The 12511-nt window shown below is 43.4% G+C and overlaps 1 protein-coding gene across 1 annotated transcript; it reads right to left on the bottom strand.

Moving 5' to 3' along the window:
• Nucleotides 1-5665: 5665 nt before the first annotated feature.
• Nucleotides 5666-11220, bottom strand: pnpla4 (patatin-like phospholipase domain containing 4). The gene is made up of 7 exons (XM_070855818.1): nt 11107-11220; nt 10223-10411; nt 9701-9795; nt 8772-8907; nt 8378-8443; nt 7873-8025; nt 5666-5924 (listed from the first exon to the last, which is right to left on the bottom strand). Exons 2-7 carry the CDS (start codon nt 10400-10402, stop codon nt 5793-5795), a joined length of 762 nt encoding a protein of 253 aa, XP_070711919.1. The 5' UTR covers nt 10403-10411; nt 11107-11220; the 3' UTR covers nt 5666-5792.
• Nucleotides 11221-12511: the final 1291 nt, after the last annotated feature.

The following is a 12511-nucleotide window of genomic DNA, read 5'->3' as shown; positions in this document are numbered from 1 at the left end:
GCGGATGCCTGCTGTTTCAGTGGGTGCACATTAATGTCATACAGTTTAATTTGGTTGCTGTTGTATAATAATATGATTCAATAATAATCCATTCATTGTTTTTTCTTCCACTGTACTGTAACACTGAAACCTGCTGAAATGATCGGAAGGAACAGTAGCACCACTTTGACAGCCTTGCTTCTTAAAGGGATGGTTTGAATTTTTTGAAGTCGGGGTGCATGAAGTATTTGTCCTTAGTCAGTGAATTATCTCAAATATATATATATCATTCAACACGCCCCCAGTTTGGGGAAGCAGGAGTCCCGGCACAGACAAAGGCTAAGCGATGCGCTGCTGTGGGCGGAGCAGCAGGAAAGTGGATTTAAGTCAAAAAGGCCGTGTACGTTATATTAAGAATATTTTCACCACTTTACGTCTCTGTCAGACAACCTCTCTGGTGGGGATCTGACCTTTTTCATTCTCTCTATCTCTCTTCGCTCTCTTCAAAGCCACCACACTCCACTGACTGAAAGTCTACTGCTACCTCGACTGGTTAGTTAGCTTGTGTTACAGGTCTTGTTATGGAGCAGACCCACACATCCCACTTTGCACACACTATTCCACTGATGAACAAGTGGTTATGGTAACAATAGTCTCGCTATGCTCCCAGGGTGCTATGACCCCCAGCTCTACATTCCCCAAATATAACGCATAAGACACACTTTACATCTCTCTGTCTAGGTGTACTTCAGTTTATTTTGTCTCCAGGTACCCCTGCGTTCTGTCTATAGATGCTATTGGACACCTGGTGGTAGTCCGTGCATATAAACGTGCATATGTTCGATACATGTCGGATTCAGGCAGGGTCAGGGCTTTAGAGCTGGTTAAATGTGTCATATTAAAAGAGATATTGAGGTGGAGAACATGAACCCTGGGAGCATGCTGTCAGATACACCTACCAAAACCTCCGAAGCTCACTGGTACATTGTGTCTGCTTTGCTTAATCCCCATTCTAACAGAAATATAAAAACAACGGTTTGCGGTTGTGGTCTTGTGGTTGAGTTATTTGCAGTGAGCTGATTTTCCCTAAACGCAGCACGCCAGAACCGTGTTGGTTGCTGTAGTTTGATTTTTCCAGTATGGCTGCGATGACTCAGCTGCTCTGCTGTTGAAAGTGTCTGGAAATTGTCAAATACTGTCACTTGTGTCAGTACAGTAAGTCTGTGTGTGCTGCTCTCATTGAAGGAAGCAGAGCTGTTTTTCCTCTGTGGGGGGGCTCAATGTGCAGAGTGACCTTGTCTGTTCCATCAACAGGGCCTCGTCTTTCTCCCTGGTTTCACCATCCTGGTCTTTAGTGGGCGTGGTTTCTGTTCTCACATTCTTTTGCACCTGTCGACGTGTGCAGCAGGATGCTGCAGTGCACCCTTTGAACCACCCTGATGTAATAAAGAGGCTGTTTCAACTCGGACAAAAACAAATAGTGTCTGCAGGCTGTCTGCTACACACACTTCTTTTATTCATAAAGAAATATTTTCTTTTATTTAAAGCTGCACTGATCAAGGAAAGATGACTGTGCTATGTGGCAGGTGTTGCTCATCGTGATCAACCCAACTCTGCAGAGCTGTTCAGCCTCTTTTAGCTCACTGTTTCACTCTGACTCATCAGCTCTCATGTCCTCTCTGCTCTACCTGTTCGGCTGCAGAGGACTCGGTTAGAGAGCAGCTGGTGAACACAGAAGAGCGCAAAGCAGCTGAAGAGCCAGAAGTTCCCTAAGGAGCTGGTGGAGCCTGAACTACAATAGATGTAGCCACAATTTTATTAGGTGATACTATTTTAGTTTGTGTTCTGCTGCCCTAAAGGGACAAATAATGCAGCTTTAGTAAAGGTAATTTTCCACATGAACATCAGTGCTGTCACGAGGCAGACAGGAGACAGGAGTGACAGAGGGGTATGTCATGCAGCCCACAGCTGGAATGGGACCAGACTAATTGCAGTTCTGTGGCATGTGCTGGAACTGTTTTGGCTCCTGGGGGAGCTGCAGTGGATCTGAAACATTGCCCTGGTGCTCGGGCTTGAAGACAAATGGACATCAGAAAGCCTGAGTTCTGATCTAAAAGAGCAGGAGGCCCTAATGGAGGAAATATAGGCTTCAGGATTCTGAAGATTAAAAGTCAGCATATCTCTGAGTCTGCTCATTGATCTTTTTTCTCCATCTTTCAATATTCTGGAAGTGCAATACTAACTCATTGGAAACTTGGAAACAGTTTTTATGCCTCTGTGCCAGAGACAGCCAGTGTTGAACGTGACATCTCTAGAACATCTTCCCTCAACTTTGGCACCCACCTGGACTCAAGAATGAACTGATCAGAATTAAGTGTTCAAAAACATGTTTTTTGGCCATAACTCAAGAATTCATACACTAATTATGACAACGTTTCACAAACATGTCTAAAATGATGACCTGGTGATTTTATATTCCGAAGGCTAACCTCACTGTGACATGAGAATGTTCTGTAAAAACACTTCTGGAAAAAGACTGACCAGATTTGGGTAGAATTGGTGGTGTTGGATGTGTGACACTAATCTTGGGTGTCCACTTTGAAACTGTGGTCAGAGGGTCTTCTGTGCTGCTGTGTTGTGTGTGTGTGAAGCTTATCAGTCTGGACAGACATGGATGTAAACAGCAACTTGACTGCTTGGTGGAGGCAAACCAACCGTGAGGAGGTAATTCTAGTGTAACTGTACAAGATATTTACCTTGAAGAATCAAGTATATAATGATAAAATAGTTGTTGACACCAGAAATGCAGTTCATGTCCAGCGTACACACTGTTGTGTTAGTGTGCACCACTTGACCTCCAACAGCAAACCAGAGGTGAGGATGTGAAGATGTGTGTGTCACAGGCCTGCTACAGCACACATGCATCTAACCAGACATGCTGCACCCCAGCTTTTCCCTTTTTAGATGAGATGAGAGATGTGTCAAAGCAGCGCTCACTTTCATTTTCAGTCTGCGGCCTCAAGCTGCCATTTGTAGCGGCCACCATATGTTATCACCTCATGCAGTTGATTATTGATGGATTGTCTCATGCCATTTATCAAGCAAGAATGCCAACTGCTGCCGAATGTGAGGCTTTTCTCTGGTTTCTATCACTGTGAGGTGAATCACTATGAGAACATCTTTGACAGTTGAAGATAACACAGTGAGCTTTAGGACACTTGAATAGACATTTCAGACTTTTATGTGATGATTGTAATCATGTGGAAGTAATTATCAGACATGCAGCTCAGATGCAGCTTTAATGATGAAGGCTATCAGTCACTGTGAGAAGCACTCTTAGAAAAGCCATCTGTATTTAAAAATAAGAAGCTTTCAGCTGAAAACACCTCCGTTATGACTCCGCTAACTGTCAATAAGCTGCACATTTGCAGGTTTGGGCTTAAAGACTTGGTGCTCTGACAGCAGGTCCAGATTCATTTGAAACCAAAGAACCAAAAGATCCACTCGTGATGAATTCCAATAAACTCAGTTGTCCATGTATGATGAGTCTGATCAGTCCGTCCTCTGTGGACTCACTTCGTCCTGCACTCATTACGACTAGTGTTAAACTAAGAGCACTGTGTTTTCCCTGGGGACACTCAGAGACAAACGTTCTCTTCTCTGTGCCGACGTTCTGTGCTTTCAGTGGAGTTCAACATGCTTGTCGGAGCAGTAACGCATTGCAGGTGTGTGCAGTTTAGCAGTACTGCACAGTGAAGTCAGCAGCTGAATAATTACGCTCATAAATGGGCTGCTTTAGCCGGCCTGTTTCCAGACAGCAGCCTCCTTTAGTGTTTCACTCAGTCCGACAAGTTGAGCTGAAACAGTACAAGTAATAAGTATCAAAAGCACAAACCGGTGAATCTTTCACCTCGGGTGGAAACTGTAATTTAGGGGATGCATTAAGTGAGCCTCATTACCAGAACCAGCAGGTGGCCTTACATAATACCAGTGGGGAAATACTATTGGGCACATCTGTGTGTGTGTGTACTTCCTGGTACAAAGCCTATTTTAGATACTGACATTTCTTTTCATATGTTAATTGTTTTTATGATAAGGGCTGGGTATCCTTTCAAATGAAACTAGTGCTGATTCTGTGCTTAAGTTTCAATAACTAATAATGCTTAACCTTTTAATACTAAAAATTGTACAAATGTGATAAATGTATAATGTAATATTCCATGTAACAGTCTGTATTGTAAGTGCAAAAACAAAGGGTTTTCATGGGCTTATCCTGGGTGCATGTGCACATGTGACCAAGAGATCTTGAGTCATAATAAATGTCCTTCACTTCATTTGAGTAAAGGCTGAAAGTTTGTTATGTTGCTCCTGAAGCAGCTTCAGTGTGTGAAAGAACAGTCTCCTCCAGCTTAGATTCCTCCTGATTGAATGATGTGTGAATGGCTGAATGACAATGTGATGTAAAAGCGCTTTGAGTGGTTGAAATGATAGAAAGGCGCCACACAAATATTTACCATTTACATCCATGTTGTCTTGTTATCAGTCTTTTTCCTCTTCCCTGCTGCTGCCTTGCTGTTTATCTCAGCATGTTACTGTCACCTATTGATCAGGGGAATAGTGTGAAACCAGAGGCAGGACTGTGTATTGCCGTGCATGAGTGTCTTCATGTGTGCACACCAGACAAAGTGGGGACCCATTCAGAAGCAACTCCTCCATGGCTCCACTAGAGGGCGACAACCCCACCGACCGGGAACCTTTACAGGTGAGTAGGTGTGGTTGAGATCTGAAGATTTCACCCTAATCCTCAATGTTGGCTGTCTGTGGTGCTGAAGATGATACCCAAACTTTTAAAGTAAGTTCCTCAAAGTCATGAAACATGTTATCGAGCTTAAGTGTTGTAAATGACAAAATTAGAGTTCTCTTATTGGAGCTTAATGTGCGGTAAAGTCTAATCTGAATGGTCTACCTGCTGCTCACAGCCAACGTGACTAGAAACCTTAAATGGAGCACTGACGGTTCGGAGAATAAGCAGTGTGTCATAATTTCTGCTTCAGACCCACACACACCTTTAATAACTGGACAGGGAACCTGAAAATATCCCATTAGCACACTGATATTTCATACAACACAGTCCATTTGCCTCCTCTCCGTAGATCATGTGACCTGTTCCTGAGGGAGGGGCAGCTCTCACACACCAGCTCAGCTAGATGAAAGCTGATGGAGAACCTGCTCATGCTGGAGGAAATCAAATGGTAACCCGGCAGCAGAGAAACCCAGCGGAAACGGCCGGCACTTCAAAGATGATGCTGAATCCTGGTGTCCTGAGGGAGCTCCCAACATCCATGACGGCCGCATGGACTTCCTGTGAAGTGCTGCGATGTCCAATTTTTTTTTTTTTTATCTCGCTGCTTCAAGCTAGGGGGATTTAAATGCTTCCTTGGAAAACTGATGAAGAGTCCAAGTTCACATGAAGGCTTTTCATCACGTTCAGCTGCTGTCACATAAAGCAGAGGAAATATGTGTGTGTGATAACACTGATCTGATAAAAGCTCACAATGATACACACACTCTGTCATGCTCTGCTGTTCAATACACACTTTGCCAAACAAACCAACACAGGTGATGTTCACATCACTGTGTTTCTAGTTTCACTACAAAATTCCTCCAAGCGCAAACATGATTTTGATATTTGTTTGAATTTTATTAAGAAACTAAAATAAATACAGTCACATCCATCAAATCCATCCAACATTTCAGTAAATGGAACTCGGCTTTATGTTTGTTCTTGGAGTTTCCGTGAGGGGACTGGACTGTCAGCTCATCCAGGCCTCTCTCTTCAGGAACCTCACGGCATCACTGAAACCTTCTTCACATAGAGACTGCATGCTGCTGCTGGATGGAGGGAGCAGGGCCTGGTTCAGACGTCTGATGTTCTCCATAGAGAACTGAAAACAATGAGATATTCCAGATAACACAGACACAAAGTCAACTGTAACGGCAAACTATTGTTTCCACAGAATGAGGTCCTGTAACATTTTCATGCCATGAATCACCATCATATAGACACCCATATTGTGTGGGTAGATTTGTGTATTTGACTTTAAAGGATAACTCTAGTAGGTTCAAAACGTTTAGGACGTTGTCTGGTAGGTCGGTTCAGCTGGCAGCTGTGAAAAAGGTAACAATGGCTGCATCGTAATCCTTTGGGGCAACTTAAGTCAACAACCAAACATCAAAATATATAAAGTAGATCCCAGGTTTAAAAATGCCAAAGTATTAGTAGTAGTAGTAGTAGTATTTTCTTTTTTTGCCCGTGCACATGGGGGCCATACACACTACTGAGTCACATTATGAGCTGCTGTGATGAAATTCATGCAAGTTAGATCAGCCTGTGAGTTCACGATTTGACTTTGATTGTTGGTGTGATGTTGAATCCAGCCCTCAGGTAATTGGTGATTTTGGTTTCCACTGACCGTCAGGTCACTTTGTTCTCAATGAATTACACAATGTAAGTTATAAGGGACATCAGATTACTACAGACCATATAAAACACTAGGACCTTGATCTGATTACTTATAATAATCCAATATGAATTATTAACATTTACTAATTTATTGTCAAAAAACACCTTCACACAAACAGGAAGACACTTAACAGTAAATAGCATGAAAATAAACATGAAATTTAAATCGGGAACTTTGTGATGATGAAGCTCAAACCAGGACTACTAGTAGTGCAGTAGACTCAGTATGCTCTACTGAACACACTTTCTACTTTTCTGTTTAATAAAATCTGATTTAGAATGACTATTAATGAGCAGCCTCTCTCAAACATACTTAACAGTCTACATAGATAATGAAACTTAGTACTGAAACATATAGAATAATGTATTAGGGTGCTCAGCTTAGTGTTCGTGTCATCCATCAGACAGTCTCCATGAAGCCCTGGAGGAGATGGTGTCTGAGAAATGGGGACTGGGCCTGTGAAAAATGGCCAGGACAACCATTGGCAGTGCCTCTAACAACAAAGAGCCATTTGAGAGTTACCCTTGGATCCCATGTTTTGGCCAGAGCCTTCACCTGGCTGTGGCCAAGGCTATAGGTCTGGACTCTGTCATGCTTGCCTTGGCTACAAACAACCTTGTCTACCTTTTCCAGGTAAAAAAAAATGATGAGGAGCTTGAAGGAGAAACAGAAGTCCAAGAAGCTATCTGAGGAAAAGCTGGGAGCTCACAGATGCATTAAGGCTGACATAAGATATTAAAAATCTATATTTGAGTAAATAAATATATTTCAATCCATTTACAGCGTAATTAACTTTTCTCTATTAGAATAGATGCTTGTCTGTGTAGTGTGTGCGTCCTGCACCTCCAGCCTTTGCCACCTTTGGCTCTAAAGGGAAAAGCCTGTTGTTGCTAGCATGTTCTGGACTGACGTGTGTCAACAAACTACAGTGTGTGTTGGTGGTGATAAAGGAGCATGTCAGCCGGTGCAGCGGTGAGGCTCCCTGATGTCTTTTAATAGTGCTTTGACAATAGTGGAGCTCAGTGGCTCAGAGAAAGAACACACACACACACACATGGTGTCTGTGTACTCACTAGAGCACCTAATGTGTTGCTTGGGGGAGACATCTTGAGTGCCAAGCTCAGCCTGACCCCATATCAGCAGAAAAAAATGGACGGATGGAGGAACAGCCCCTCCATTATCAAACCACGCAAAATACTTCCAATGAATTCCACATCGACCCAGATGATTATTTCGGAGCTTAAGAATCACGTGCTGAATTTTTTTTTGTTGTATTTGTGACACCACACTGGGGGACATTTCAAAATGGCTTTTTAGAATGGTGCCCCCCTTTCAGACAATGAAATAGATTAAATGATCCAGTACTCACCATTACGTTCATGTTGGCCAGCCTGAGCTGAGTGCTAAAGCGCCCCCTGTGGACAGGACACACATCCTGCAGCCCAGCAAAGGGAGACACGGTGATCGTTCTTCCCACAGGCAGAATTGGCAGGCTGTCGGTGAACCCTCCATCAATCCATTTCTAATAAAACAAAGCCAGAGTTTAGGAAGGCTGCCAATCAGCAGGGTCGTACAACGGCTGTAAGTACAGACTGAGACTTCCACAAAGCAAAAGCGCAGCAGCGTGCTCTCGTCATTAACGTATGAAAGTCAGTGGGTGAGTACATGAACTCAGCACCCCTCAGGCGTATGATATGATACATGTGATTTTCCTCAACAGCTCTTTATTAGCTACTGTCAGATCTGTGTTTTACAGCACATCACATTCTGACATGAAGTTACACCAAATCACAAACCGTCATGCACACAGTCAAAATACTTGAGTGACTTAGGACAGTGAGTGTTCCCAGCAGCATAGTGAATGAGCCCATCACCTGTCCTCTGAACTCCACAGGTCTCAGTCCAGCATAAAGAGGCACGAAGCTGCTGGCCAGCAGAACCTGGAGACGTTACAAGTGGGAGACAGTTAATCAGCAAACACTCACTGACCCACAGTCACAGGAAACAATGACTCCTCAGCTGGACACTGAACAAGGTGGTCTCATCAAACACGGCAGTACTTTATGTAAATGTCCCATAAAGAAGACACACACACACACACACACACACACACACACACACTGACTGTTAGTGCCATTTAAAAGCAATAAACAACAAACACTTTGCAGAAGAATGAAGGAAAACAAGGATGTAAAATAATGCTAAACATTTATGACGGTGTTTGAAACTGAGAGGGCTTCTGTTCAGAGAGGCTGAAGGTGGGGGTACCTTTATGAGCTCCTCCCTGGAGGTGAACGTGGATATGATGTGGTTCTTCCCACTTTTGGAGTGTGTTATTGAGATGTGGAGGCGGTCAGTGGCCACACTGTGAGCCTCACTGGGCAGAATCTCTTCTATCCCCTCCCTGGAGACAATCCACACACAGATGCTCATTTGTCAGGATTTTAACAGTAATATCCCCACAGGGCATCATAAACACACTGCCTGTTACTGCAACATGTAATTATTACTCAGGCTGTTGAACGTATACAGAACCACTAGGGCATCCTAATGAAGGTAACAATGTCACAGTGGCTTTTATTCACTACACAGAGCTCAGTTTATGGCTTTTTATAAGCAATGTTTTTATAGATCTTGGTACAAAATCTCCATAAAACTAACCTGACTTACACAAATGCATATTTTGGCTCCATGACGATGAGGAACAAATATATAAACTGGGTTAGACTACATAAACTGACAGGGCACAGCTCGATGTGCTAACAGGTGTTTCGTGGCTGTACTTTAATTATTATGCTGCAACAAGACATCTTGCATCAGAATTTTCTGAATCGTGCAAATTAGCAGCAAGAAAATCGTCTTTACGTGTCTCTTCTTTTTTCTCATGTCTGTCTCACTTATGGGAGCACAGCTCCACTCTTTGTGTGAAGACCAGAGTCAGTAGCACATGAAACACATCATTAGATATTTAGTTTAGGTCAACTATCAATAAATATTAGCATTTATATACATTTACAAGAATCAGAGACGTCAGCTGCAATGATGGATTTAAATGTCAGCATGCTGACATGTAAGACTAAAACTGTGTATGGAAGAAGAGTTGTGTATGTGTACAATGTTGTGTCTGATAGTTTGCTACAGTTGTCACACACACGTTCAGTCCCACATCAGTGTGTTAGGGACATGGGAGTAGTTACCGCAGTGTGAGCATGAAGTCGTATCCTGGTGTGATGGCTCCAAACCGCTGTCGTCTCACACTGTCAGCAAATCTGTAGGTGAACTGTTTGCAGTGCTGGAGGAAAAGGAAGTGATGTCACAATGTGTGCATCGGTTGGGTTTATTCTTGCCCATGCTGCCTTTGTGTCCCCCCCTTTCAGCCCCCTTTCCCACCACACCCAGTCACTGCCATTCTCTAGCAGGTCTGCCAGATGCACTCAGACTTTTCCTGCTCACCGGCCTCACAGCTTGCTGTTTTTCTGACCCGTTACAGAACAATCTGACCCAGTTTGGAGGAGCCAGGCCTCCAGTAGTCCCTCGCTGCTATCTGGAAGTGGAACCCTGAGTCTTTACAGATTGTTCCTACTTTCTGTATTACATTAGAATTTCTGTTCCTAATTTGCTCCGACCCGTGGAGACCCCTGCCAGACCCCTGAAGGTTCCCCCACCCCTTGCTGCTGGCCACTACACTGCTCCTCTACTGCTTCTACTGAGCACTCTACCTCTAACTTGTCCGGAGCTGTGATCATCACAGCAGCCACCAGGGCCCCGGCCGAGGCCCCCGCACAGGCCCTGAGGGAGCCCAGCAGCTTGTCTCCGTGCCGCAGAAAGGCCCCCACAGCACCCAGCTGGTAGATCCCCAAGAAACCACAAGCAGCGAAGGACAGGTTCAGGACCGTCATGATCAACACCTGCACAGACATGACACTAATCAGCATCACATACGACTCACTACATTTTATTTCAACAAGTGATCAGTGTGGTGTGCCTGGAGCAGAGCCAGCTTGGTCTGAGGAATAAGTCCACTTTCAGTGGAATCATGGGGTGGTAGGGCTGAATGATTAATCCTTGTGCTTCCTCACACAGCTGGAGATCCCAATTAGTTGTCATAAACGTGTCATCTGCTGAGAACCATGTTTACATGCAGTTCTTGAAAAAGAGAAGAGGACTTGGAGCACGTGCTCTGTTTTCTGCTGCTGAGGAAATCCAATAATTCTGATCAAACTACTAACTAAAGTCATTGTGGTAATAATGATCAAACATGAGAAGTACAGTGTATTCTAATATTATCTCAAACACACAGTACTCAGCTGATCGAGCTATTTGAGGTTTTGAGAGACTCTGACTCCCACTGACTCCCTCTGACTCCCTCTGACTCCCACTGACTCCCACTGACTTCCACTGACTTCCTGCCACAGTGGATTAAGTATGAGGGCAGTATGGAGACATGATCACATGTCCATCAGAAAAGAAAGATACTTTCAGAAAGTCTACATGCACATTGTACATGAATGGCTGCCAGCTGCTTGTCACATTTCTGAGGCTGAACAGGTCAAGCTAACGTTAGCTAGCCTGTGTCCGAGCTGAAGAGGAGAAGAGGACATACCGTGTTCACACTGGCCCTCAGAAAGGCTTCAGCTTTAGCTTTAGCTTCACCTTTAGCTCTAGCCCATGCTGACTGCTCTGTTTCCGGCCTGCAGAGCTAAAACCACTCGGTCCTTGTCCATGAAATCAAGCTCCACCTGTAGTTACTGAAGCTGCTCTAGTGGCGTCATGTGCCAAACACTGCACAATACTTGTTCCGCTCGGGATTTTCAGAATAAAAGACATGGAATAACTTCGAGTAGAAAGTATAACAAGTGCAAACAAACTTTAAAAAAAAAAAAATCATATTCATCAAAAGTCCTCTTCCTTAGTGTGAGCAAGAACAAAATCATGTACAGAAGTGATGGAAGGTAATAAATGACATAAATAATGATACAAAATAGGGATGCTGCAGGTTATCTTGAACATAATACTGAAAACAGTTTAAGAAGATTCTGCAACTCAGTGGTGAATTTTAACTCATCTGTTCAATGGTTCAAACTGGGTTCTGTGTTAAAGCATCTGCTCTTTTCTAACAAGCTTCTCCAACAGAACAATACTGAGAACACATTTTTCACCAAAAACACCAAATTTCACTATCAGGGGCCCATTAGGAAAAACTGAGCCGCTGTACTTTACTAAAAGTGCCTTAATTCAGTCAACCTTGCTTTTATTTGCAAAATGGATTTTGTCCTCGGGGCTGTTGAAGCATTAGCCGTAAATGTGTTAAATGTCACACGAGGCTTGAGTGGTCTATCAGAGCTGCTGTTCAGCAGTGTTGGTTCAGTCTTTCCAGTGTGATAAAACACTTTGATTTCAGTCAAAAAAGCTGAGACCCAGAATATATCACAGACGCTTGATGACATCTAATTAAGTTTCATCTAGCTAGTGTCAGATAGGTAATATGGGCATAACATCCATCCATGTGTTCCACCTGGTTTCATTATCCAAAACTTTTCCTTCTCTGTGACTGTTTCCATGTTATATTTTATGCGAGTAGATAATCAGCTTCTCCTCCACATGCTGAATATGTACTTTGTGACATGCCAATGTCAAATGAAGCCTGTGTTTTTTTCTTTGGGAGCTTTGAATTTCAACATTGTGTATTCTCAACTTCAAATAGAAAATCTGCTTTTACTTGAACAATTTGGGAAATTGGATTGAAAAAGAGCAAATGTTTTTTGCATGTCTGTGGTAGCTTTAGATGCTGTTACTTGGGTTGTGTGTCAGACTGTATAGGCACCCATGAATCACCTCACTGATCAGCCACAGAAGAGATTCCCGTCTCCCCAGTCACATCAGACGCATGAGGTTGAACTGTTGTGTCTTCATGAAAATACATTGCAGCTTTCTCCAGCTGCCCGACGACCACATAGAAACACAGGAGCCCAATTAGTCTGATGCTGCGGCAGCTTTGGCACAAGGTA

This window comes from Pempheris klunzingeri, chromosome 24, assembly GCF_042242105.1.
Source record: "Pempheris klunzingeri isolate RE-2024b chromosome 24, fPemKlu1.hap1, whole genome shotgun sequence".
Lineage (NCBI taxonomy): Eukaryota > Metazoa > Chordata > Actinopteri > Acropomatiformes > Pempheridae > Pempheris > Pempheris klunzingeri.
Note: the sequence above shows the minus strand (reverse complement) of the source record. Positions and strands in the feature narration are given on the sequence as shown.